The sequence below is a fragment of the Halichoeres trimaculatus genome, unplaced genomic scaffold (genome assembly GCF_033239565.1).
Source record: "Halichoeres trimaculatus isolate MK-OKI-2021-1 unplaced genomic scaffold, fHalTri1.1 fHalTri1_scaffold_18, whole genome shotgun sequence".
In the NCBI taxonomy this organism is placed as follows: Eukaryota; Metazoa; Chordata; class Actinopteri; order Labriformes; family Labridae; genus Halichoeres; species Halichoeres trimaculatus.
Window position 1 is genome coordinate 15,801,850 of NW_027437196.1, and position 27,630 is coordinate 15,829,479.

Genomic DNA, 27,630 nt, shown 5'->3' on the forward strand with positions numbered 1-27,630 from the left:
TTTTCATATTACTGAAAATCCACTGGCATCACACTGTGTAGCTTGTGACTGATGATGAGTCCGAACCAAGCGGCAACCTCCGGTCTAAGAATATGAGACAATGTGGAAGTGCTAAAATCTGCTGTTTCTCGAGTGTCCGCTTGAGACTGGCTCTGGAAGTACCGGAGGTCACATACACATCAAGCCAAAAAAAGCTTTTCTCAAAGCAGAAATTAACCTATTTACAGCCTGGGTCAAAAAACGTCTCCTGTCTGAGTCGCTAATTTTACTAACGGCACACACAGTACAGGGGGTGAATTTTTTTCAAACTCAGCCGTTCAAAGGATATTAAGATCACAAGCTCGCCCAATCAGTGACGGACAGGAACCCTATAGCTGTGGGCAAAGCCCCTGTCACTACCAACATGGCTGCTATAGCCAATGTGCTTTATTTACCGTTTCAGAAACAGACAGGTGATGTCGGAGAGACTACGTCCATGTTTTATTCAGTCTATGGTCTGAACCAGAACATGATTAGAAAATGCATGAATAACATTAGGTTTTAGCTATTTTTTGAATTTTGTATTTTCTGTTATTTTCAGGTACAGTAAACAAAAAAAAAAGTTAACTTTGATGTTGTATGCTGATTTGTTTCGCATTAGTCATCTCTAAAAAAAAAAAATAAAGATGATGGCCTTTTGGAATCCACAAATTAATTTCTCAGTGACTCTAATCTGATAATCTGGACTTTGTGGGGAACTCTGAGGATAGCAGAGCACATACACACACACATTATCAAATCTTGATTATCAAACTGTTAAGGATAGAGGTTGATTAGAAAGAGTTGCTGTGTAAAGTTTGTAATGGAAGTACCAAGAAAACAAAGCAGCTAACTCAATACTAAATATAGCTTGGCAACACTTCCATTGTCCTCCATCTTTGTATACTTTAGAGTCTTGCTCGACTGTTTGAGATTTTATAAGAATATACATTCTGAGAATGTGAACAAAATCTGTTTGTGCAGGAGTTGTTGGTGTTGCTGCACTCGACATAAAACAAGACTGAACCTCTCAGTGTATTTCATCATGTCAGGTCTCACATTTTCAGCATCCTACAGAGTGTACCAGACTTACTAAGTGCTGATAGCTCAATATAATGTTATTGATTATTGGCTCTTTGTGTGATCAATAAGTGGGACTGTTGTCTAGGTAGCTGAAAGCAGTAGTAACACTGACCATTGAAAGACAGAAGTGCTGAGCTTCACAACCTGAGCCACATTGATAAAGGAAGTGACAGTTAATCTCACACTCTCACCAAACCTGCTCCACTTTTCAGGAAGTGCTTGAGTCAGCTTTTTCCCCCTTTCTTTTACAGACAGTTGTAAGTGTTGTGGAGGACTCACCTTGTATGTTGGATATTCCCAACAGGCTTTCTTGGTGGTGCAGGAATAGACAAGAAAGACCCTTTTTTAATACTGTTTTTTACCTGAACCAGACCATTGTGGATATTTGACATATATTGCATTTCTCAAACAATCCAAGTGAAATTAAAGAACAGGTTTCCAGCATTTAAAAAACAGATCTGGTAACATTGCTGGATGTCTGTACTCAGCATGTGCATACTTTCAAACTGTGTCATATTCATGCGTACAGGGATCCATGAGCCGTTCTTAGCATAGCACAAGATCTTTAGAAAATTTGCTAAAATGGTGAGATAATTGTTTAGATATCTCCTTACTGGTTCACGTTGGAAAAACAGGCCTCAAACACCAAGCTCTGCCACAAGCTCTACCCCAGACAGACCCACAGATGGTTGGCCAATCAGAGCAAAGGGGGTTTGTGGAGCAGAGAGCTATAAAGAGACAGCAGCTCATACCAAGTGTTTCAGACAGAGGCTAAAATAAGAGTTTGCTGTCAATCTATTACAGCTACTGCAGGGGTACTAAAGGGACAGTATAGAGTATAAAAAAAGCAAAATACTCCTTCTTTAAAATATTCAAAACACATCCTAGAGCATCTGGGTCAAGAAATTTATATGCACAGAGACTTTTTTTTAACATAAGGCTGCAATACTTCAAGATCAAACATGCAAACACCAGCACAGGAGGCAATGATTGACATACTGAAGAGTGCTGATTGTGAAAGCATTTCACCACTCCAGTTTAATGTAAGGTGATTTCAGCTGTATCATTGTTTCCAAATTGCCCCCAAAATGAAGCCCAACACTCTTGTCACCCTCCATTACCTTCTCATCCGCTCTGCTGAGATTTGCTCGAAACAGTGAAATCCGAGGTGTAAATGCAGTTTTCTCTGAGCAAATACAAATTTAATTCTGCTAATATGTGACTACGGGACAACTCCACCTCTGTCCTCTGGGTTCCACTGCTCTCTTTTCTCTTTTGGTTGCATTTACTTGTTTGGGTGTAATGGCCGTGGCTTTAAGATATGCTATTAAATAAGGGAAGCACTCAGGCTGGGTGTCTGCAATCATAACGTTAACACCCTCTGTAGGCCTGGGCGATAAAACGATTAAGATATAAATCACAAAATAACCTTTCCTTAATAGCAATATAAGACATGGTAGACAGAATTTCGATAGAATTCATTCCTTCATGTTTTGACAGGCATATGATTAGCCAATCATATCTGAGAGGAGGAGATGCAAATATAATCATTTAGCGCTCTCAGAGTGATTTATCAAACCTGAAACTGTTGGCAGTCACTGTTTTTACTTTTATATTTAAGAGGCAGGTGCAAAGTTGCACAGTGTTACCCCCAATTCACACGTAAAACATCAGCGCCGCAGTCTTGGGGCGCAAGCCAATTCACACTGTGTGTGTCTCTGGAGCGCAGCGCCCAAAGCAGCTGGATCCCAGAGATCACAAGACCACAGTAGAACCACATGTTCCTGCAGGAATTCCACCCATGACAATGTACTTGCATGGTAATTAATTACTGTGGTAAACTCACCTGGCCCTCCCAAAACTTCAGCACCTTCAGTCCATGCTATCTCCTTTCTGTTGGTGTCCTTATAGAAAGAATGTGTTGTGTGGTATAGAATAATGAAGTTTTTCACTTCCAAGATTAACTTTCCTTGTCCAAAAGCTCGGATTTCATCTGGATCTGACCTGACAATGACTTTTGACCATGTGCCAGAGATGTAGTTTTGATACACAAGGATGAGATTTACAATCGGGAGCCAGAGCATGAAGCTTTATTTTGAAATGACCAGGTACTCTGATCATTCTTGTGTCTGATTTCCTGTTTGGTATGATTTGCTCAGCAAAAATTGTTGCGTTTCTGCAGCGCACTCCGGCCAAAATAGACTCACAGCGTAACAGCCGGGCTCAGCTGTTGATGATGGCAGCGCTTGCAGACTGCAGCGCGTGCTGTGTGAGTGCAATGATTGACTAGAGTGGTTTCTGAGTTTTTCTGCATGCTTTATCTGTGAATTGGGGGTTACAAACAGCTGCTGTCATTGTGGTGTGGGGGTGAAATGGAAGACGTCGGAGTGAGAGAATCTTCCGTGTGCATATCAACACAGTTGGACTGGGGCTGTGTGTTTTTGCCGACTGCACCGGTTTCCACCCATGCGTAATGAATGTTCATCTCTTGTGCTCTCTGGAGAGCACAGGAGATGAACCTTCCTCTGCCAGTGGCTCAGTTGAAGGACTGCTGTTACTAAATGACTTTCAGACTTTTGCTAGGGCATTTATGATCTATGTCAGCCCAAACAAAGCACTGACCAGCTGTTTTGTTCACACAATGATGGCCTGAGTGTCACTGCGAAGGGCACGCTCCACATTGGACACAACATCATCTCCCATGCAGTAGCCTGTGACCCATACATCTGAGTTCTCCACCTCCATGGCTTCAAACTTCATTTTTTCTTTAGGGCCACTCTGCTCTCTCAAACTCTCCATGGTGACAGCAGGTAGCATGTGCTAAGTCCTCAGTGAAAGAGGGCAGTTTGTACCTGTTATCAATTGCACATGCAGTCTTAGTAGATCATCTGCAACATGCCCACTAATGGCAAAAATAAAGTAGACTTGCCTGTTTTATTTATCTAAAGTATTCTTATAATGCTCTTCAGTACATCTGCCATGTTCAATCTCTGACAAAAAAATAAATAAATCTAGCCAAAAATATTCTTCTGAAGTCTTCACAACTCACAACAAGAGTAACAGAGCATTTAAGCTAGGCAAGTAGTTGTTCGATTTGTATCACGATAAATATCGTTATTGACTGATATTAAAAAAACTATCATGATGGAATGTTTTATCATATTGCCCAGCCCTACCCCTCTGAAACTTACCTGGTAGTTTCACACAATTTCAGACTTTCTCTGGCACTCAGGGGGAATTCAACTAGTCTTTACTGTATAACTTTTTTTTATTTTCTCCATATCACAGCCAACAGAATGGGAATCACTCTGGGTCCAGTGCCAGATTTGGCAGTTTACTGCCAGTCACTCCATCCAGAAGTCTCTCCAAGAATAATTTGCTGAGTGGTGTAAATATTTTCAGCCTTAATGCACAATCAGGATTGGGAGGCTAAATATAGCAGGCTTAAGTGTTTCTGGAAATAGACTGCAGAAAGTTAAGGAGGGCACGAGAAAGACAATGACACAAAGTTTAGTCCTGGAACAGTGAGTACAGAGAGGAAATTAATTTAGCAAATCCAGCTCAAACAGGTCATACCTGGTTTTATTTTCATGAAGAGAAAAGTCAGAATACTCTTTGTTGAAGAGGGAGTGAATCCAGCTCAGTTTGATCAGCTGTAGAAAGAACTGGGGGGTCAAAAGCGGGCGTATTTATCCTTAAACAGCTGCTGTGTCCACACCACCCCTGCAAGGATTATCCTCCCTGTTCAGTGTACACAGACGCTCAGTCAGGCCGAACAGAAGCAGCCCACCACACTGAATATTTTCCTCCTGATGCAGCCAATTTAACACCTGGTTTTTCCCAACAGACAGAGGTCAAAGTAAAAGAGACAGAAGATCGAAGCTTGTGGGTTTGTGTGCGTCAAGGTCCAGCAGCTTCGCTTCATCTGTCCCCCATGACATGCTCCTGGTTACCTGTAGTGTCTGTGTGGTCAAAGAGGCCAGAGTCAGGGCAGAAACAGAAGTTATATCTCCTTGGTGACGAGAGAAAGCAGCGGCTCACTGACATCTCTGCAGAAAGTGTTGATGGTTGTTGACCATTAGGGGGGCTGCTGAGGAAAAATGCTATTAAGGATGGAGGCACAGTTAATCGGAAGGGGAAGAATCTATAGTGAGCTGTACAAAGGCTGTTTTTTACCCAAGAGACAGAGATGACTAAAACTTTTTAGCTCTTAAGTTTTCCACCTACACTGCAGGCACATTACAGTAGTTACATTTTGATATAATTTTCAGAAAAGATCGAGTTAGACTTGACACTTATTGCTGTTACTAATTTTGTATTAACCAGTGGTCCCATGTTAAAGTGTATGGGAGTTGTTATCGTGACAAACTGTGTTGAGCATTGTGGGATATTCAGTTTGATATAAAACAGGATAAGCTATTTAGCGTGATGCAATAAGATGTAATATAATACGATAAAATATATTTCTTGGCCCATGTGTTACATAAAAGGATGGGTACTGAATTAGGTACTTTACAGGTACCCACCAAATAATGTTAAAAGTATCGGGTACTGATTCACATAATATCAAAAGGTACCATGTTTAGGTACTCATGCACCCTTGTGACTGTGAGGGAGTGGAAGAGTAGGTTATTTACCATGCTGGACATGAACACAGCATTGCACGAATAATTATGTTTAATTACAATAAAAAGTTTTATTATTAAACAAGTTGATACTTTTTACAACATAAACACAAAAAAAGTACCAAAACTTGGCACCGCGGAGTACCAATACCGATTGCCAGGTACTGGGCATCAGGACCGTATTGTTTCAAATGGGAAAGGTATCCATCCCTAGTTACAATACAGTTTTTATGCGGTAACCATAGACTCTATAATACATGGATGTAGTCTCTGTGATGTCACACATTGCAACAGACAGTTTCATAAATGTCAAAGTCACTGTGACCTCACCTATTTCAAGTTCTGAAGCTTAGTATTAAGCCAATTGTCAGCTGCTGGCATACTGGAAATTCTGACTCAACCAAACTTTAGGTCAACCTAACAACAGGGTGGAGTTTACCAACCTTTCAGCAAAGTCACCTGTCCATGATTATGGAAAACATGTGACTTGATTTCTAAAAAAAGAAATTATTATTCAAGGAAACAGAAAAAAAGGCACCCATCAGCCATTCAGTGTAACCATATGTTGAAGTCCCGTTGACACCTAAGCTCTTTAAAGCCAAACCATTTTTCATTCCTTGTACTAAACATGCTCATTTTTGCCACAAAGATTGTTTTCTTGTGAAAATGTGTGTATGTTATTTAGATCCAGACTCTGGTGGACATTAAAGGTACTACAGCTTTTTTTTGGCTCTTCTGCATCAGCTTCATATTTAAATAAAAGGTTGTGGCTCGGTGATAACCATCGATTGCAAGAAAGTGTTGCCCTGTAATGTCAAAAGTGTGGTTTTATACAAATCAAAATGCTTTATTGATTAAATTAATTCTAATATATTTTATATTTCATAAAATATTTCTTTTTTAGCTTTTCTGTCTCTCTTTTCATATTATTTATTTCAAAGGTCTTCCTTGCCTGGTCCACATCCATGTCTTTCTAACCCCACCCCTCATTTTGTTATACAGGCCTTAGGCAAATAAATAAATAAATAAATAAAAATCAAGTCAAGATTACCCTGGTGACATAACCGAGGGTCATTAACTCATTCTTGATTAAGCTCCCATCCAGAGCTAAACATGACATTATCTAACTGTTTCCCCAAGCTGAGCAGCACTCCATGAGACTAGTGATCTGACTCTGAATCAGTGACGCTCCCTCTGAAATGATACAATTCATTGTAAAACAATCATTAACATTAATTCTGATGCTTCAGATGTTAACGATGCATTCAAAATACCTGTTAATTTTTACACCACTTGTGCAGAAATCTTGTTAGTGAGAAATTCAGGGAACAGTGTTTCCCTTGACGCTCAGTGTTGGAGCTCTCTCTTAAACTACTCCACATAGGAAAGTTGTCATCGTGTAAATGCCCCTGCTTGTGTGCTTGTGAACTGCATTGCTTGCTGTCAGCCTTTTTTTCTGCAAACACATAATAAAAGTATCGGTGGTGGTGGACCATGTGTTGTAAGGATTATGTTCTCAAAGGGAACATGAATGCTGGAAACGTATCCAGCAGTGCTGACAGTTGTGATTGTTTGCAGAACTGCAGGTTTTATAGCTCGCAGTGCCTCTGCTCTAATGACCAGTTCCCTTTAGAGCTCTTGTTGTGCTACACAGCTGCACTTCTGGTGTAATATTCTTAATGCAGCTGTAAATCCCATTAGCGTTCTTTTTCAACAATTTGTCAATCACTTGGGTGATGGAAGTGCGAGGCAGTGAAGCTTGAGGTCCAAAATCTCCATCTGCATCTTACTCTTTCCCTCTCCCTGTTTCTTAATCTGTTTTATAATCCTTCCCTCTGCTTCTGTCAGCCTCCATCTCTCTTTACAACCACAGACTTACTCACTGTGCTTACTGATTAAGTGTTTATTTAAAGGCTAATATTACACTCAATTCCACCTTGAAATCGCATTATTTCTAATCCTTAAACCATGTTATGCTTACTATTATTGTGCTAATGTGGCAGGCTGTTTGTTCTGCACTCCTCCCTCAAATCCACTTGTGTTAGTATTGGCCACTAGCTAAAGTGAGTGTGACTGCAGTTATCACCCCACAGGGCCAAATTGTAGCCTGCGGTTGAGGTAGAAAAATCTGTGAGTCATTGATTCCCCCTCTGGGCTGACATATACAAATGCAGGGCAGCGATGGAAATTGAAACAGTAGCCTGGCGCCTCTCATAATTCCATGACAGCGAAATGAAAGTATCTCAAGAAAGCAATCAGAATCTCAAATTACCTTTCTTGAGAAGGCATTGTTTGCGGATCAGCAGAACTGTCCGCACTCTGTCCCTTTATGTCATTGTTTTCCCATCTCTGTCTTTCTCGGTCTCTCGGGCGCTCTGCGTGCAATAATGAGTGGCAGAGAGGCGGTGTTGTGTTGATTTATTGCATGGTTGCTCAAATGGAACCTGGATGGAATTTGTCTGTCATTGGGCCATCGCTTGGATAAAAACACCTGTGATGCCCAGGGACAACTAACTGCTCCATCAGGAAATGGTTCCCCCCTAAGCCATCAGGGCATCTTACACACACAACAAAAACACACATGCACACACTCAAGTTTTACAGATAAACAATTCAACTCCAACTGGTAAAATGTTTTCTAGTGTAGAACTTACAGTCTCACAAACAGAATGAAATGTTAGGTTAGTTTTCACACAGGACACAGAGTTGAGTAAAGTTAGGCCAGTAGGACACTGGCTGATCTCAACGCCAAAATGTCAGCTTGTCACATTATCTTCTACACATCCTTCTGGCTAATGGCAAAATGGTAGTTCTATCTAAACTGCTTAAAACCCACCAAAGTGCCAGGGCTCTCATTTTACAAGTGCTCTTGAAATTACTGTAACTCCCAAACCATCTGGGCAAACAGGAAAATTCAAACAGATCCTTAAAGAAAAGAAAAGGCTTACAGCAATTTTCAGATTATCACTGCATAGGAATCCATGTGCAACAACGTTCCAGTCACAGGCAAGTTGTTCTTGTTACCATAACTCTTCAGGCATTTGGGCTAGCACAAAAATATTCAAAAAGTTGCTGGAAGAACCAGTGATGAGCTTTCTGGGCATGATTTCAGGCTCAGCAGTAAAAGTTTATAGCTTGTCTGCATTGAAGGAAAATAGTTACCATATTAGCAGTAATGCCGGTAACTCTTTACTGAGTAACATGTTACTCTAATATGACAACTTTTTCATCAACAAGTAATCTAGCACATTAGTATTTCCAAACTAGTACTAGATTAAAGGTCTTTATTCAAGTCACTGTGCAGTATGTGTTTGTCATTTTACTTAGTAAAAAGATATTTTAGAGTTCTTCTTATGTCTCAAGGAGTGACGTTACGTATGCGACAACACACGTGTAACACACACGAAGCAGCCAGCGACGGTAATGTAAACAACAATGGAGGGAAGAGGGAGATGTGTGTTTTCAGGCACTATTATACACAATGTAGATTATAAATGGTACGTTTTGCCATTACAGTGTTAACAGTTAAATATGTCAGGTACAGACTGTTTTTATTTTATATTCAAGGAAAAAAAAAGGATTTTTGAAAAGTCTGCACTTCACTCAACAAAACTTGTGTGAATGTTTTTTTTTTCTTTTTTTTTCTTTTCAAGTTAAACTTAAAATGTAAGGAGAAGCATCGGTGGCATTAAGAATACACTTCCACTAAAGTGAGCATTGGCAAAACTGGTTGTGATTTTTACATTGAGGCTATGAGGGTGTCGTCAGCAGCTGCTGCTGAATGTTACTAATTAAGTAACTTGCAATCTAACTTACCGTATTTTCTGCACTACAAGGCGCATCGGAGTGTAAGGCGCACCTTCAAAACTTGAAAACTGTTTTAATATAAAGGGCGCACCGCATTATAGGGCGCATAGAATAGAAGCTATGGTAGCGGCTGGGGTTGCGTTATGCATCCACTAGATAGAGCTGCGCTGAAGGCAATGTCAACAAAACAGTCAGATAAGTCAGTCAAACTCAGGCTACATCCACACGGAGCCGCACATTTTCCTATCCAACTATTTTCCATGCCGTTTTCAAAAAAAGTGCGCTATAAAGATGAAGCTGTTTCTGCCGTCCACAACAGCCGTTTCCAGAGATCAGTTCACATGCCAGACCTTTGAGGGGCGCTGTATTGCTCTGACAATAAACAAGAGAAGAAGCCCGGGCCAGCCTGTGAGCCAACGTTAGCACTTAGGAGAATTCCTCTGTACCAGTTCTTATCGCTTACCGCCACTTCGGCGATGCCATCTGACTACCTTAGCCATGATTAATCAATATTGATCCGTATATAAGGCACATTGGATTATAAGGCACACTGTCGGCTTTGCGCAATACGGTTGTTACTTTTAAAATTAAGAAATCAGTAATGCAACTAAGTTACTTTTTATAGGAATGATCAATAATCAGATTACTTTTTCGAGGTAACTGTGGCAACACTCCATATTATCAGGCAACAAATACAAAGTACAACTCAGGAGTTTTGTGAATGTTATGCTAGCAGCAGCTATCATAGCCCTGAGACACTAGCTTCAAGCAGAGATGGGGAGTCAGTAACAGAGGTCTGAAAACCTTATTCCCTTCTAAACTCACATAACCCCTGTGCACATATTTATATTCTTCCTCTTCAGTTCTATAAACTTCAACCCAGACATAAGCTGACTCGTTTGTTGTTTTTCCAGCTGTCCATGGAGTCACAAATGGCTGTATAGTACTTTTTCAACCTCTGCAGCAGTTCTCCCCAGGACTCATAAACAGACTTTCATGTGTAAAACTATGCAGGGTTCCCCTTTCACTCTGCATAGGAGAGTTTTTCTCCCTGACTTTTTGCCTTTAAGGCAGCACTTCCTCCCAGGCGATGAGTGTATCATGAGTGCAGAGAATTATTCTCTGCTGCATATATATAAAATAAACCATCTCTATGTTGAGAGGCATAAAAAAGGACAACACAAAGCTTATCCTGATTATGCAAGTCTCTAAATTTATCACACCAAGTGAATTCATCATATTATTATCACAAAGCACTGTCTGATGGTCATAATGAGAGTCACAAGTAAGAGAGGGAAACACACTAAGTGTTGTTAAAAAGTCAAATTTAAGGTACCTAAACCAACAGATACGCACAACACCATTGTATCCATATATAACCCAACAATTATCACCTCATCTGAACCTTTCAACTGTCAGCACCAAACCCAAAAGGATGTAGGACATTGTTCACCAAGTGATGGAGTAGCACCTGTCTCAGGATCAGCCTTGTGTCCTTGCCATTGTCTCCCAGAGGCATTCTGGGAGGAGGGAAGGAGGAGAGAAGGAGGAGAACAGTTAACAGCCTGACCAGTGGATGAGATGAAAGAACACACACACACACACACACACACACACACACACACACACACGGTCATAAACATGTTTCTCTAATCCATCACTCTGAGCAAAGGAGCAAAATGAAGTGAAATTCCATCCCAGCAACTAAATTCCCAGTTGTCTTCTTAAAGCAGAAATCTTGATGTAAACTTTAATCTGATGTGACATTTCGGTGAGTGTAAAGGTTACCAGGTTGATACTGAATCATATGATGAAATATATGTGAAAAAAATGAATAAATAAGTAGAATAATCAGAAAATGAGTACTTTTCTCCTTCAGTGTCCAAGGGCACAGTAAGCTAGGAAAAAAATGTTTTTTCCATAAATAAGAAAACAAACATGATTAAGAGATTTCATTTTTGTATATTATACATTAAAATTCAGTTCAATTAAAAAAAACTGTATTTGTCCCTGGGGGGAATCAGAGATGGCACAAGATACTATAAATTTTACATATGTATAAGTGCAGGAGTTATCTACAAATCAAAATGCTATTTTTTTCTGACATAATTTCAAGAAATCAAGACTAAAGCACAAATAATGAAAATCTTAGATTTTTAAAGTAAAGGCGTATTAAATTAAATTGAAAGTAAAAGGGACTTTTACAAAATGGAAGGGTCAAAACTTTAAGTTTTGAATGTTGGGGATTATTTTGGAAGTTGCTTTCCAGCTTAAGTTCTTTACATTACAATTTTACCCATGAGTTGAGAGGTATATAAATAGTAAAAACGTTTAGCTTGACTTAAAGGTTATGGAAGCATTTAATTTCTTGATGTACAACAATGAGTAAGTTGACTTTGTTTCTCAGTAACATATGAGGGCTACTTTCCTTCTAAAGTTAATGAAACTTAGGGTTATCCTTGTTTTTAAAGTATGCTAGGAGCTAATGTTTGGGATTGTAAATGACAAGTCACTGAATAAAATAAAATCAAACTTTTAGCTTGAAGTGGTCAAAGTTATAGCTAAAGTACTTAGCTACTTAGCTTGCAACACGAAACTGTTATCTTCAAGTTACTGTATCCAAAGTAATGGCTAACACATTCAAGTTTTTGGCCTACAATGATACAAAAGTTGTGATATTTTTTTGTAGAAAGCAATGGGATAATAGTTTCAGTTGTTTTCTAAAATTGTTAGCCTGGACGGTGAAATATGGTTTGAAGTAGGCTAATGGAAAAAGGCTTGACGTGAAATCCAATTTGGTTGATACCTGCAAATATAGATGTCAATTAGGAACATTGTGGCTACAGTAAATGTTGAAGAAGCAGCTGACTATGAGTCACGTGTTCAGCCTGTGAATCTGTCCTTGACTAAGACACTGTTTCCCCCTCTGCACCCAGAGCTTTTTCACAGCAACTTCTCTTATGGAGATCAATAATGCATCACATGAATCATCAGTTCAGTCACAGGGGCAGGGATCAGGCAGTTCTGTAATATATATGCCTCTGAAATGCTGTGACAGTCCATTTCTGTGCTCAGAAGAAAATGATATGCTATAATGAACAGCTCCATTTGGACAAACATTATTAGGGTTAAATCTCTCACTCAAGGACACTCGAAGCATTGATGTTTGGGATTGGCATTGGGATTTATTACGCTGTGTTTTTTACCTCAAGGTTTACCTGTCCTGGAACAGTTTTTTGTTCTCAGTGTGTTTATTGTTCTGTATCTGTATGAACGTAACCTTGTTGTGTTCAGCTCATTTACTTAAATAAGTGAAATATCATTATTCCTGTCACTCTGTGCAACATAAACATAAAATTCCTTTTCTTTCCCTCCTCTTACAACTGACCAATCCAGTACAGTTCTAAGCAGGATCATTGGTGTGCAGCCTGTATTGGTCATGGCGTGACATTGGGGTACACATCACTGCTAATCACTGTTTGGGGCACAGACCCAGCTCAGTGGCCATGACACCCAGAGTGGGGAGAATCCTATCAGTCCCCAGCAGATCCTGTGGCCTCTTCTTTTCACAGCTGCTGTCCTGTGTAGCCAGGCTGTCATCCGATGGGTCAACAAAGCCCGGATGAGGGGGTATTAGCCGTAAAACTAATCTTTACACTTACGTTTGATCAAAAGGAGTTTTCACATAGACATTTATTTGTTTGCTTGAGCTCTATTTTTGTATAGTCCAGTATGTAAGTTTGTTTTTGCCTTGAAGCTGGGTGAGTTCTTTGGTCGAAGGCTGCAGACACAGACTCAATATAGGACACTGTGAGAGTAGGAAAGAGACAATCACCTCTGCCAAAATTGTTCTTTAGCTATGATTGAAAGAGCTGGAGGTAATCAAACTGTGGAAAATCTTTCCTTTTCCTCTCAGTATCTCTGTGACTTCCTCCTCCCGCCTGCCTCTCCAAACCCATCCACAGTTGTGCATGGTGTGATTAATGGCAGCCATTCATTAGCTTGATCAACCACTTTAGCAGAGATTATTAATCAGATGCTTATTTAAATGTCACTGCTGAGCAGCTGAGAGGAAATGAGGCCACTGGGAAATTGGGTTTTTGTATGTCAGCTGCTCATGTATGTGTGTTTCATAGTGTGTGAAGTCCCTTTGAATACTTGAATATAGCCACACACTGATAACCACAAAACTCATTTGAATGCTGTTTTACAGACACTTAGCTCAGCAGCCAAACATGAGGGGATGTGCAGCAATGGAGCCTGATGTTCAATTCTGAATGAGGACTTAATGTGTCACACTAATAAAACACATGTTGTGCTTTTGTTATGAAGAGCAGTATAATACATCTGAGATTGGATATTACTCCAGATCAATGTCTCTAGACATCTCTGAGTGCTGTTTTATTGATGCTTCTCTTTTCTTTCCTTAATGAAGGATATTTCCCAGTAAATAGTCAAATGGGGCCAATCAGAGCCCACTCATCATTTGTTTCCAGACTGAAATCATGTGAATAATTATTGCTTGACATCACTGTTAATGTGGCCAAGCTCTCATTGGTTTTTAAGTTTAGAAAAGGGATTTTATGTTCTGTGTGGCTTATAAAAGCTGAAGGAGCATTGCAGCTTGGCTACCATTATGAACAACCCTTTGGAAGACTATGATTGGCTAATTTTTGCTGTGACTTGCAAGCTGCTTTTGAGCCTGAGATCTTTTTGTCCTTTGTGACCTGACATGTCCTTTTGAAAGTTGGCTATGGCAAGAGCTGGACTGGCAATCCTGCATACCAGACACTTTCCCAATATCATTATGATGTGTTTTTGCAAAATGTACTGAGTGCGACTGCCGTATCACCCACGCTGTGCCACAGCAGAAAAAAAACAATCATGCTGCCATGGACCAATATACAGTCGATCTCTAAAAACATGCAATAGACGCTACATTAGTTTGGACGTGTTAGCATTCTTTAAACACAAAATTAAAAACAGAGCATACCATGGAGTAAACTTCTGTCAAGTTCTGACTGTTACAGAGCAACTGGTGTTTTAGAGTTAATAGTGACCATGCTAACTGGCGACTCTAAAGACCCATTTATACTCAATGTTACATATGGATCCAGATCAGACGGAGCCTTCTATCCCTTCTGAACCTAAGGACCTAAGCAGTGAGTTACTAAATGCGGGTACACACTACAGCAGGGGTGGCCAACCTATGGCTCGGGAGCCGCAAGTGGCTCTTTGCCTTTCAGGGTGTGGCTCTTCGATCCATTCATGAAAACATATATATATAGTAAGATTAGTGGTGTGCCGATCAATCTAAAATATTGATATACAGATGCCAACGCTGGGATCAGTGTTGATCAATGTTTGGGTGTACAGATTGATACTTCAGTTTCAGTTTCTCTTCTCTAGTACGAATTTAAACACACTTAAACAACACAATAAATCTTGCTTTGAAAGTTGGAAATGTATTGATTTTCATTTTATGTCATTTCATTCATGTGAGAGGAAGTGAGTTTGTAAGACCCAGTGTGTGACGTGGCTCTATGTAGTATCATGGTCATTTTTGTGGCTCTTAGTCTCTGACTGGTTGGCCACCCCTGCACTACAGGTTAATCGGGTGGATAATTTTTGCCACGGTCTCCCTCTTATGATCAAAGCCAGCAAAGGCATGATTGGCTGATGTCTGCAGATGACATCATTTATGAGTTTCCTGTGGTGTGGGGTGTGTTAAGAGTGATTTGGTCCCGTCTGTTGGCTTCCAAATGAGAGATCGTAGATAATGAACATGTTTAATATTTGTGACTAGAAATCCTGTAATGTGTGGGGCAATCTGAGAGGAGCCGAGCATGTATACTGTGTAATGTCAGCTGACTGACTGACTGACCTAAGAGGAAGCAAGAATCTATCCATAATACTTGTGACGACCTCACTCACCACCAAACCGCACTGTAATGCATAAAGCTTATATCCCCGCCGTCTCCACAACCTTTTCCATTATTGATTTCCTTTTTTGTGTGTTTTTTTCAAAAATTTAAGAGTAGGAAAATAACCATCTTTGCTTTTTCCTGTTCGTCCATCATGTTTGTTTACACTGAAGTCACCTTGTACTGCGCAAGATTTGGCATATTGCGCGTGAAGAAGCCGATACTCTACTGGAGGATCAATTAGTATGTGGTTTACTCTGGAGTGCCAGCCACACACTTTAAGATCAGAAGAGAGAGCTCTTGTGCGATCTGTCTTTTGTTATCACAGAGCGTGTGATCTCTGAAGGTTTGAAGAATCCTGTAAGGTGTGCCAGCCTTTGCATGTTTAAACTTCCCTCTGGAATACAAGCTGGATCTCTCAACTAAAAGTGTCAATCCATTGAATGTCTGTCTGCTTGTTGATGTTTTCCATTCACTCACTGATTCGAACCCAGGAGTTGTTTACCATCCATCGAATTGGTGTTATTTAGCTAAAAAAGGAGTTTCTTGGTGGTTAACACCCTCACGTTGATTGACCAGCTATTGTACTCTGCAGCACTTCTGTTGCCAAAATGTGCGTGCAGCTGTAACTGTTAACAAGCAGTATATTGGTCTACAGGAGAGCAGAAAGAGGAGCTGAAGGAGGAAGTGTTTGTGTTGGTAAAACAGAGAGACTGAATGAGCGAACAACTGCAAGGCTGAACAGCACATGGACATTGGCTATGTACTGTAAATGAGGCTGAATTGATTTAAAGTTAGACATTATCAGTAGATATTGGTGCTGCTTTTCTCTGTAGCTCAATGTATGCACAAGTAAAGCTTCAGGATGACTTAAAGTCAGTGTCACCGGCTTTAAAGTGAGCATTTTCTGTGTTGCAAAGGGTAAATACAGTAAAGCCCCAGAAGATTACACACTTAGTCGAGCTTTATAGGAAGAGGAGAGAGTGTGGCTGTGTGGGGATCAGCTCTGAATTCAGCACATTCAGGCTATGGCTTTAAAAGAAGCTGATGTATGAATACAGTGACAGCATGCAAATGATATATTCTTTATGTCAGTGCACACTGTAAGATGCCTTGGTTTATTTACTCAGATATTTATCATTGCTTGTAGCAGCATTCAGCAAGGTTTCTAATTTTAACCCCTGTTATCAAATGTTACCCAGTGTGACGAAGCTGAAAGAGTACAGGTGCTTTTTATAGTACAGTGCATCAATCTTTTTATCAGTCCATGCAATTGATTGAATCGATTAATCAAGGAGAGCAGTAAAGGAGAGGAAGTGATTGATGGCAGTGGGGATGGGTCCTACCTGATTGAAATTCAGGAGCCAGAGTCTAAAAAGGTCAAGGGTCCCACAAGAAGCATTTACAGGCATAGCAGTGTCTTAGCTGGATCTTTTTTGCCATCTTAAGAATAGCCTCACCAGCAGGTGTGTGTGTTACTGTGTGTGTGTGTGTGTGTGTGTATGTGTGTGTGTGTGTGTGCACGCATACATCATGCATCTATTCCTCTGAGGTTGCCTGGCCTTGTGATCGTAGTGGGTTAAGTGATGCCAAAGCCCAATAATAAATCTCAGGCACAACCACCACAGATGACCTGAAGGTCACAGTTTCATTAACTGTCTTCCACTTCAATTCGATCCTATCCCCTGCCCCTGTCTGCTTCTTACCTGCTCACTGTAAGCACCTGAGAATCCTGTGGAAAATGTATACAGTATGTGCTTGTACTACAAGGAGGTGGCTTGTTTAAGTCAATTAAAAGAAATTGGATAATCGTTTCAAATGAGTAAAATAAGCTTTTTTATATATATATATATATATTTGGTAGAAAATCCATACCTGACTCATCAATAAATTAGATAAGGAGGCAGCACTCTGCTTAGGCTTGGAAGGGCTGGTTGGAACCAAAACAAAACTAAGAGCTTAGGTTTTAAAATAAATCTGTTTCCACTTTGTTCATTCAAAAACCTAGGAATGAATGGCTGGTGTTGTTTTCATGAGAGGTTATACATGGTCTGCTTTCACCAAAAGGTACATGAATGACAGGGTCACAGTAACATGTGATAACACAGTTTTTGGGAAAAGATGCCTCCAAATTCTTGGGGATACTTTAGATATCATTATATCATCAGCATACCATCAAACACTATTACAATATGTGGTGAAGGATTTTTATGTAAAAAAAAAAAAAAAAAAGTTGTGTTGTGTTGTTTTTATTTCATTTTTTATTAGCCCAGGGCAGCTTCACATAGCACTGAGATAGGAGACAGAAGATGAGGACTGCGTATACATGCGTACAGAAAAAAATAGGTGCTAAAATTGACACACCCCACTTTTCAAGCTAAGCTAGAGATCTGTGAAAGATAAACCAGACCCCCATGTAGAATATTTGTTTTTCTGTCCTGCTCTCTACTGTTGCTATGAATCACCAAAACAATCTTTAATTTGCTAGATCATTTATTTCAGTCATGTGGTGCTTCGGATTTAACATTTATAGACAAATGTGGGTGTTTGGAGGGCAGAATGAGAGGCTGAACCACAAGCACAAATCTTTAGGTGAATCCTGATTAATTAAGGTAATTGGAGAATTTGTGCAAATGGTTTTATCCATCTGTCTTTTGGTTTTTCTGATTTCTGCCTTCTCCTGTCACGGTTCCGTCTCTGTTCTCTGTCTTATAGCAGGTGAGTTATATCAGCACCACAGATACGAGAGTGGTTCTGTCTATAGGACGTGCAGCTGAAAAGGAACAAGGGATTTTGGATTTTTTTTTTTTTTTTAATTTAGACCAAAATGCAAAGGTGTTCCTAAAACCAAACTTTAAAGTAAAAATTGAATAGCTTTAGATTTTGGACTCTTGGACAAACAAAACAAGTACCTTCAAAATTTTATTTTCAGCTTTGGTAAAATTTGATCAGCAGTTGGACCTTTAAAGCCACGACCTATCAAACAACTTAATAATTAATATATTAAGAAACTGGTCACACGGCTACTTTTCTCCTTTTCTGTTTTCAGATTATACTAGAAACAGAAAATGAGGTGGAGCAGCCAAAATATCATAAAACATTTTCAAAATCTGTTTCATTCTGCTAAAAAAGATTTTTTTTAGCTGTAGGACCAAATTGGAATTCCCTTGCTTTTCCAGCTGGCCTCAGGTGGACACTTCAAGAAATGCAGTTTTGGCACCATTTCTCCATCTTGGTTAAAACCCTGTTATTTTTACTTTTGTCTAAATCAGAAAAAAAAGAGTCTGGAAAGCTCAAAACTGCCTCTGTTGGAGCGTATTGATGTCTGAGTTTTTCTCTTGACAGAAGAAAAAAAAAATCACTTACCGGATTGAAGTAGAGAACTTGACACCTCTCCACATGAAGAGCAGCCATGTGGGTGGATGTTTTTGAATGGCAAAAGCACAGCGTTGCTTCCCAGATAGACAAAATTGTTGCTCACTTCCACTTTGCTGTCCAAGGCCACAGAAACCACTTGATTTTTTTTAAATGCCTGGTATTCCTCTCTCAACTTTAAGAGAGCAGATGATTTGAATTGCTGTTGAAAGCGGCAGTTAATTGGAAGGAAATTGTAGTGAAAGCCTGAAGAGAAGCTTTTGAGTAGATTTGAAGTACTTCTTTTGAGCCCTTGTGTGCACATGAATGTTTTACTATGTCTCTATAAATCGTTAGGTCTTCTGGATCCCCGCTCATGGCACAAATCTCCCAAGAAACTCGCTCTCTTGATTGCAGTCTCTTTGCAACATGTCATTTTCGAACTCATCCTATTGTATCACCAGGTATACAAGGCTCTTCCTCTATTGAGTCTTGTGCATAAACACTGAAGCTCTGACTCATGTCTAGACAGAAAAATTAGGGCACACATACAGACACAAAAACGGTGACATTTAGGCAAGGTGTTCCTGCTGTGCAATCAAGGCTCATTTTCCACGCTGAGCTCAGCCAGCGGTCACCACGTCTCAATCTGGCAAGGAACAATCAGATTTAATGGGAGGCCTTTTTGTGTTTCTTATTTACTGCAGGCTCTGTCCTTAAGAGGAATGGTTCCCAGGGCTCACAGCTGAAGGTGTGTCTAAGAAAGCACAACTTCTGTGAATAAAAAAAAAAAAAACTATATGGAATAGAATAGAATAGAATAGAATAGAAAATACCTTATTTATCCTGACTGGAAATTCAGGAGGAGTCACAGCAGCAATCAAGAAAACAAACGTAAGAAATGTATAGAAAGTGCAAAAGGGTTCATATGAAAAAAGATGATCAGCTTGTCCATCATTGTCCAGTTCAGCAAGCCTCCACCTCCACAGGGTCCAGGACTGAGATTCTTCAGAAAGTCTGTTCAGTCTCTGTCTCCTGTATCCTGTCTGTTCACAGCAGGTGAAGCTCTTCCAACATGGCGTTGGTGTCTGATGTTAGCTCTGTTAGCCATGTCTGTGAATAGCTCAATGCTACTCTGCCCTCTGGTATTCCCTCTGTTGCTGGGTTAGCACAGCTAGCTCGTCCATCATATTGGAGATAGATCTTATGTTCCCAATGACAATGGATGGAAGGACAGGTTGATGTCGTCACTTCTTAGCTCTCACCTTGGTACCAGCACGTGGTCCTCACCTCCTTCTCCTCACCTTGTGGGAAGATATCAGGCCTTACACCAGTTAGCATTGACATGCTACAGACTGCAAACAGCTGATCTCACATGTAAACAATCTGACTGTGGTTACATGTAGGATCTCCAGACAAACACAGGAGCAAAACTAGTAAAAATATCACTAAAAGACACAACCAGCTTGGGTTCCACAACCAACAAATAAGCCATACAAAGCAATGATCCACGCCAAATGCAAAGATGATGAAAAAGAGATGAAAAAAATAAAATAACAGGAAATAGACAAGGAAGAAAGAACAATGGGGTGGTGCCTAGAAACTATATATATATTTATATATATATATATATATATATATATATTTTTTTTTTTTTTCTTTCAGTGAAAGAGTACAGTATTCTATTAAACACACTTTTAATGCCAAAGAGTGGCAACACTGACATGCAGTGCTTTAAGAGCTGAATATACTGATTATATACTGATTATCCTTTGACTGCTTTAATAGCTTCCATTATGATGTCTTTTCATGGCGTTGATCCCAAGACAGAGCTGTTTGGACAGAGCCTTGAATAACTGACACAGGGACCTGTTCTATTGAAATTTTTTTCTTTGTGCATGTTAAATGCGATTTCTTATTAAAAACAACTCAGTTTCTAAGTCATTAACTCTACACTTTATGTAGAATCCTATTCACGGCTGTCGCATATAAACATAGTCACACACAGATATGACGATGATGTGAAGAAGAGCACAGATTGTGTAAGAGTCAATTTCTGCCTTGTGTGAAGTCATCTGAGCAGTGATATTGAATCTTTGGGGATAAAAGACGAGACTGTGATGATTCACCGGCAAGAAGAGGTAACGCACCTGAGCAAGGCCGAGCCCGTTGATGTAATTTATTGCAACATTAACCGTTTGAAATCTTTTCACATTGACTTTGAAAACTTTAAAAGATACTTGCCTTGTTTATCTAACAGACGGTATGGGTTTTCACTCTGAAACATGCTTGCACATTCTGTACTCCTCAAGAAGAGGATTTTGCTTTAAGTTGTTTCAAAGTTAAAAAGTTATTACCCACTCAAGAGAGATTGGTTGGAGTGGAGAAATGGAAACAATGCAGAAAAGAGCCTATAACTTCATGTAAAATAGTGCAAAATTTAAAAATCTTTTGGAATATGTTGTTGTAACGGAGGCTCAGTCAGGAACATACACATCAAAGGAATTACTTATTTGCATGTAATTTGTTATATTTAGTGGTATGGTTCTGTTTTGGGAGCTCCCTATCCTGGGCCCCGATATCCGGAGCAATACAATTTTATAACAGTCATCGTTACACCTACACAGGGGTTGAGTTTAACCAAACACCTGTCCAACAAATATGATTGACACCACTGTCTCAACCCACAGCTGGTGTCAGGTTTCAGTGAGATGTGCTAACCAAGTGTGTGTGTGTGTGTGTGTGTGTGTGTGTGTGTGTGTGTGTGTGTGTGTGTGTGTGTGTGTGTGTGTGTGTGTGTGTGTGTGTGTTGAAGCAGCATGGACCTGGGAGATAAGGTGAAAGTTTAAACAGGGTAAAAGAAACCTCACAGACACGAGCTGGAGACAGGAGCTATCCTATCTATGAAGACAGATCAGTCTCAAAATTTACAAATGCAAAATTTGTTTGTGTGTAAATGCATCCACAAATCCACAAATGTGTGAGTCAATCCACAAATGTCTAAATAGATTTTCAAATGTGTAAAAGATTTACAAATCCATGCACAAATCCACAATAACAGACGTAATGATTCATAAATGTAAAAAAAAAAGTTTGTTCATTCCTCATTTGTAAACCTGGCTGCATTTGTGTGGGGACTTTTGAGACTCCCCTGACATGCTTAGATCCACAAATGTTTTTTTTTCATCACGAAAAAGCTCAAGTATCAGTGATGAAACAAAATTCATTTATGTTCTGTGTTTATGTCCCTGTGCAAAACATCTTTGAGAAAGTGCTACGAGTCTGTAAAAAAATCAACAGGAGGAAGTTTCTTTTATGCACTTCAAGAAAACTTTGAGTGTCAGAGGGAGTTGAAACTGATAATAATGTCATGAAATATGCTTAAAATATGGTACACAGTGAAAGCTTTAACCAGGTTAGTTATGCAGAAATGGGATGTCACCACTTAGCAATGTTCATCTTTTTCTCTAAAAAATTCTACAAACACTGTTTTCTCAACAAGGATTATTGCCTCCACCAAGGAGGTTATGTTTCTTGGAGAGTTTGTCCGTGAACAACATAATTCAAAAGGTTATGAACAAATCTTGCTGAAATTTTCAGGACATGTCCAAAATGGGATAAGGAAGAAGTGATTGAATTTTGGAGGCGATCTGGATCACCGTCTGGATCCAGGATTTTTTAGAGGATTCTGTATCATTGTGAGATAGGGCCATTTTCACCATATATGTATATAACAACACAATGAATGGTTGGATTGCTTTGTAAAACAATACAAGACAAGGTCACCATAATTTCTGACGGATGTAAAAGTATGATCCAGATCCAGCTAACATTCTGGACACTAAGACCAGGAATATGAAATATGTACTGGGTCATCATCATTTTCAACTAACACCAAATTGTAGCAAACAGTCTGCTAAAAGGGAGTATAACATTAAAGTAGGACTAAAGTGTTGCGTGACAATCATAGTATGCTTGGCAGAGGTCTACGCTCTCTGAGTGCTTTTCTTGTTTTTTATATTTTCTATTTTATTCAATAAAGAAATTGATCTCCTCTCACTGTGGTGGCCAAAATACTCTTCAGTATCAGCGAGGTATTGGAGGGTAACAAAATAATTTAGCAGCAAGAGCAGTTTGTATTTTTCTCAGCAGGAAGTGCCTCTGTGCTTTGTTACACCGTGTTGTTTTTGTCTCTGTGAGGATTCTGATTTTGTAATCATGTATTAAAAATGAATGTCCCCCTCCTCTCTTCTGTTCTCTTCTCAGATCCGGACTTCGCAGACTTGGGAGTCCCCCCGCCTCTGCCCTGTAGGTATACTCCTTCTCTCTCTTTCTGCTTCTGTTTCCTTCCTTTCTCTCTTTATGTTTTCATCTCACTTGTTTCTGTTTTCTCTCTCTCAGTTTTGTTATGATGCCACTGATGCTTGTTTACACAGCGCTCCCTCCAGTTTTATGTGTTCTCTGTTCTTTGGCTAAATCCGTGTGATTTTGTGTTTCCAGATGTATTTGCACGTGCTTGTGCACATGTGTTTATGCATTTCCCTGTGTTTCAGCCTGTCAGTATGACATGGTTGGTCCAGAAGGTATCGTTGAGTCCCATCAGATCACCAGAGACGGGAAGGCGGGCGCCACTGAGGCCGTGGACTGTAAATGGTACATCCGGGCCCCACCGCGCTCCAAGGTTAGTGACGCGGGCTACGCTTACATCCAACTGTCAATTAGATTTACAGCCAAATTTTCAAATGTCACATGGAGTGAAATGAAATTGTGTTCCTGTCAGCTGAGCCGATGTCAGCTCGACTCAGTTGCATCAGACGACAAATCAAAAAGAGAAAGATGCTGCAAGAAACAAGCGCACGCTTTTGGAAACCTTCATTGATATATCGAGTGTGTTCTGTGTTAATTTGCTGCTTCCATTCAGCATTCCTTCACTCATGCAGTAAGATCGGGGCTTGCATCAGGACACTTTGATGTTTCGTGTGGGTCTGTCTGCAGCTGTCAGCACTTTCCCGATGTGAGTGTTCGTGTCTGCAGGGGGACTGTGAGGGGTCAGACAGAAACGCAGACGGGTTTATTTGGGGTCAGCTTTTTTTTTTTTTTTTAATCAGAGAATCAGAGCCAAAAGGAATGAGGGGAGGGAAGGAGAAGGAGAATGAGAAAGAAGGAGACTGGCTAGACAGAGAAAGAAAGAAGGAGCGCTGATGAAATAGTGTTGCCATGCAGTTTGACCCTGAGGTCTGCTCCAGCCTGCCGTTTGTTTTTCCTGACAACGTTCTCCATGCCGTGCTCTATGCATATACAAATACTGACATACATACACATGCATACATATCTACATCCACACCTTAACTGAACACTAGACTTGCATCCTTATCTTCCAGAAGTACCTGTGCTGCATTAATGTTGGAGGATTAAAAGTGTCCCAAGGGGAGCACAGCAGTGCAGGAAAAGAACACGTTTTACTAACGCTATAACTTCTCATTTGGCTCCATATAGCTCCGTCATGTACACACAGACAGCCCAGTCCATGACTGCAGTAAATCTAGAGATTAAATAGATTTGGCTCCTGGTGCTGGGTTTGATTTAATGGAAAGGAGGCAGCACCTTTATAGTTGGAACAATTCATTCAAGTACAAAAATTGCACTGTAAGGATTTTAAGAGTGTAGTTACATTTGTTCCGCTGTAGCTGTAAATGGTAAAGTGAAACAGACATGCAAACTCAGTTATTATGGCTTAAGAACAGGAGCATGTCCAGGAGGGAGCTGGGCTTGTACTGAATGTGTTTGGCCACCTGCAGTGGCCATAAACCCAAACTGAGGCTCTTTTCACACACTGCAGCACCGTAATGAAGCTGTACCATCACTCTGCACACACTTAAACATTCTGCAATGTTGGTTTCTCATTGTGCAAAATTACAGCTGGTAGTATTACACAATGCAGCATTGCAGAAACATGAAGCCATGACATACACACTGACAGCAGGAGGCTCACATGGGTATACATGCAGACATGCACACAGACAAGGTTCCCTGCTGTTCGAAGCGTCTACAATGGATTCATTTTGTTTTATTACTGTTGTTGCTGCACTACTTCTATTATGTTGAAATAAGGAGTGATAAAGGCAAAACATGCATAAGCTGTTTAAAACTTGAAGTTCCCAGGGTTTGTGTAACAGACTTGAAGTATCGAGTTGTTACCTGAAGTATCAACCCGAACTGGAAGCTAAGAAGTAGAAATTTAAAATAACCTTTAACGAGCAGTATTGGTACGGATAATGTCTTTTTTTAAGCGTGTATGGCTCATTTGTTGGTCATGGACACCAAAGTTTTTGTGGCTTCATTGATATTTTTACTACTTTTTCTCCTGTGTTTGTCTGGAGATCCTACATGTAACCATGGCTGCATTGTTTACATGTGAACTCAGCTGTTAGCAGCCTGTAGCATGCCAATGCTAACTAGTGTAAGGCCTGATGTCTTCCCACAAGGTGAAGAGAAGGAGGTTTGAACGACGTACTGGTTCTCAGGTGTGAGCTAAGAAGTGACGATATTGACCTGTCTGTCCATCCATCGCTATTGGAAACGTAAGATCTTTCTCCAATAAGATGGACGGGCTAGCTGTGCTAACCCAGCAACAGAGGTAATACCAGAAGGCAGAATAGCATCATGCTATTCACAGACATGGCTAACGGAGCTAACATCAGACACCAATGCCACGTTGAAAGAGCTCCACCTGCTGTGAGCAGACAGGATCTAGGAGACAGAGATGGAGCATGACTAAAGAAGCTCAGTCCTGGACCCTGTGGAGGTGGAGGCTGGCTGAACTGGACAATGATGGACAAGCTGTCATCATCTATTTTCTTATGGACCTTTTTGCACTTTCTAAACACTTTCTTACTTTTGTTTTTTGGATTGCTGCTGTGACTTCAATTTCGTTGTACTTGTTTCAATGACAATAAGGTTCTATTCTATTCTATTCTATTCTATTCTATTCTTTTCTATTCTATTCTATTCTATTCTATTCTATTCTATTCAAACCCCTCACAGCCCCTTTAAAAATGCACCAGTGCAAACCCAACTTTTTCTCTCAGACTGTATGCGAGCACGTATAAATGGAAAATTCAGGGTAGGAAAAGTTCCTTTAACGGTGAAACCTAATGGTTCACACTGAGACAAATTGAAGTCAATGCTCTAAACAAAGACCAGCTCTACAGGTTTTTATTACTGCAGTTCCTGTGTGCATTCTTCCATTTACTCCCAGGAGTGAGATAAGGCAGCTGCAGTGTCAGCTTAACAGTGTCACAATTTGTTTCACTAATTCGGTGCTTGTTAATGTTACAAGATGTTATCCTTCATTGTTGTAGCAACCGGTTTTTCAGAGCCACATTGAAGTCCACATCGGGAAGCTATTAAGCTTTGCTCCCTCTTTGATGAAATCTGCTTCATAGTAGTTTTTCACCCTGCTCTTCACACTGTGCTGCAGGCTCTGGCACTGTACTCTACACACACACTGGCTTTTGATATGAACTGCTGATAATAATGGTGTGACTGTGATTCATGGCAGCAGCAGTTACTTAGCTCTTATCTTCCTCTGGCTGCATATTTCCTGCTAATGCCCTTGTTCCCTTCAAGAAACGTCCTTGAGATTTCGCTTCTCTTCGCCCAAAGGCCACAGGAGCTACAAGAGTGCGTCATTCCCTCATGCAGAGCTATACAATAAGTGTTGAATTGAAATGAGTATTTGAAAAGACCCAGGCCATTTAAGTCATTACAAAAAAAGCAGCATTGATTCCTCTGTACTTCTAAGTAGCGAACATGAGTCAGCTGGTGCACAAAAGTGGACTATAGGTCGATTTTCTGCGGATACCCCCCATGCCACTGTGTGAGTTTGAAGCTGTTGATGTGTGCATGAAAGAGCGACAGAGTGACACAGCCTGGCAGTATGATGTATTTTTCTTGGTCTAAATCAGTGTCATATTTCGCCCTGAAGGAGTGTCTCACAAGACAACTCACAGGGCCAAAGGCTGACACTGATCGACAAGGTGGCAAATAAAAATTTTAGCACAGATCCATCTTCAAGTCCTGAAGCTTTCACACTCAGTTACACATAAAATATAACTATCCTGCCCTCCTGTTCCTCACTTCCTCTCTTTCTACTGCACATGCATGTTTCCTCAGTGACAGAGATGCAAAGGATGCAAACATCCTCTCTATTGATGCGTATGCACATGCACTTTTATTTCCCTGTGCTGATACAGTACTGCGCTGTACCCAGTGTGCAAGAAACAGCAGAGAGATAATGACATCCTATACCGGAGGCTCTAATTAGACTGCACTGGAGTGCTCCAGAGAGTAAGAGAAAAGAAGGAGACAGAGAGGGAGGAAAATGGGGAAAAAAAGAGGATAAGGGAAAGATATACTCAATAATGTATTTTATCTGAGATATGGATGTATAGAGAAGTTTTGCAGGCAGGATGAGGAGAAGAGAGATGGCAAGATAGGTGAGGAAGTGTGAAGATGTTCCTGCAAGTAAGCAGTAATGACCATGTGTCGTTGCCAAAAGAAACAGCACTGCAGCAATTTGGAAGCTGTAATGGGATTGCTTTATATCGCCATATGTGACTTCAATTTTTAGCATTTTTATAACTAGATTCCTCAGATACTGTCCAAAAATTTTACTCACTTAAAAATTTAAAAGTCAGCTTCAATTTCATTTTATTTCTTGATGGAAAAGCCCCTTGAGATTAATCTTTCTTTTTTTTTACAAAGGGATCCCAAACCTCTCTAAAATGAAAGCAGAATCAGAAGGTGCATGCAGCAAC

General features: G+C 40.1%; 1 protein-coding gene across 4 annotated transcripts in view; it reads left to right on the forward strand.

The window, feature by feature from the left end:
- The window catches only part of neto1l (neuropilin (NRP) and tolloid (TLL)-like 1, like), a 101,799-nt gene that overhangs the window by 48,086 nt on the left and 26,083 nt on the right, over positions 1-27,630 (forward strand). For all 4 annotated transcript variants that reach the window (XM_074693665.1, XM_074693666.1, XM_074693668.1 and 1 more), the window contains exons 5-6: positions 23,078-23,119; positions 23,365-23,492. In XM_074693665.1, coding sequence (XP_074549766.1) covers positions 23,078-23,119; positions 23,365-23,492 — 170 coding nt within the window. The remainder of the gene's footprint in view (positions 1-23,077; positions 23,120-23,364; positions 23,493-27,630) is intronic.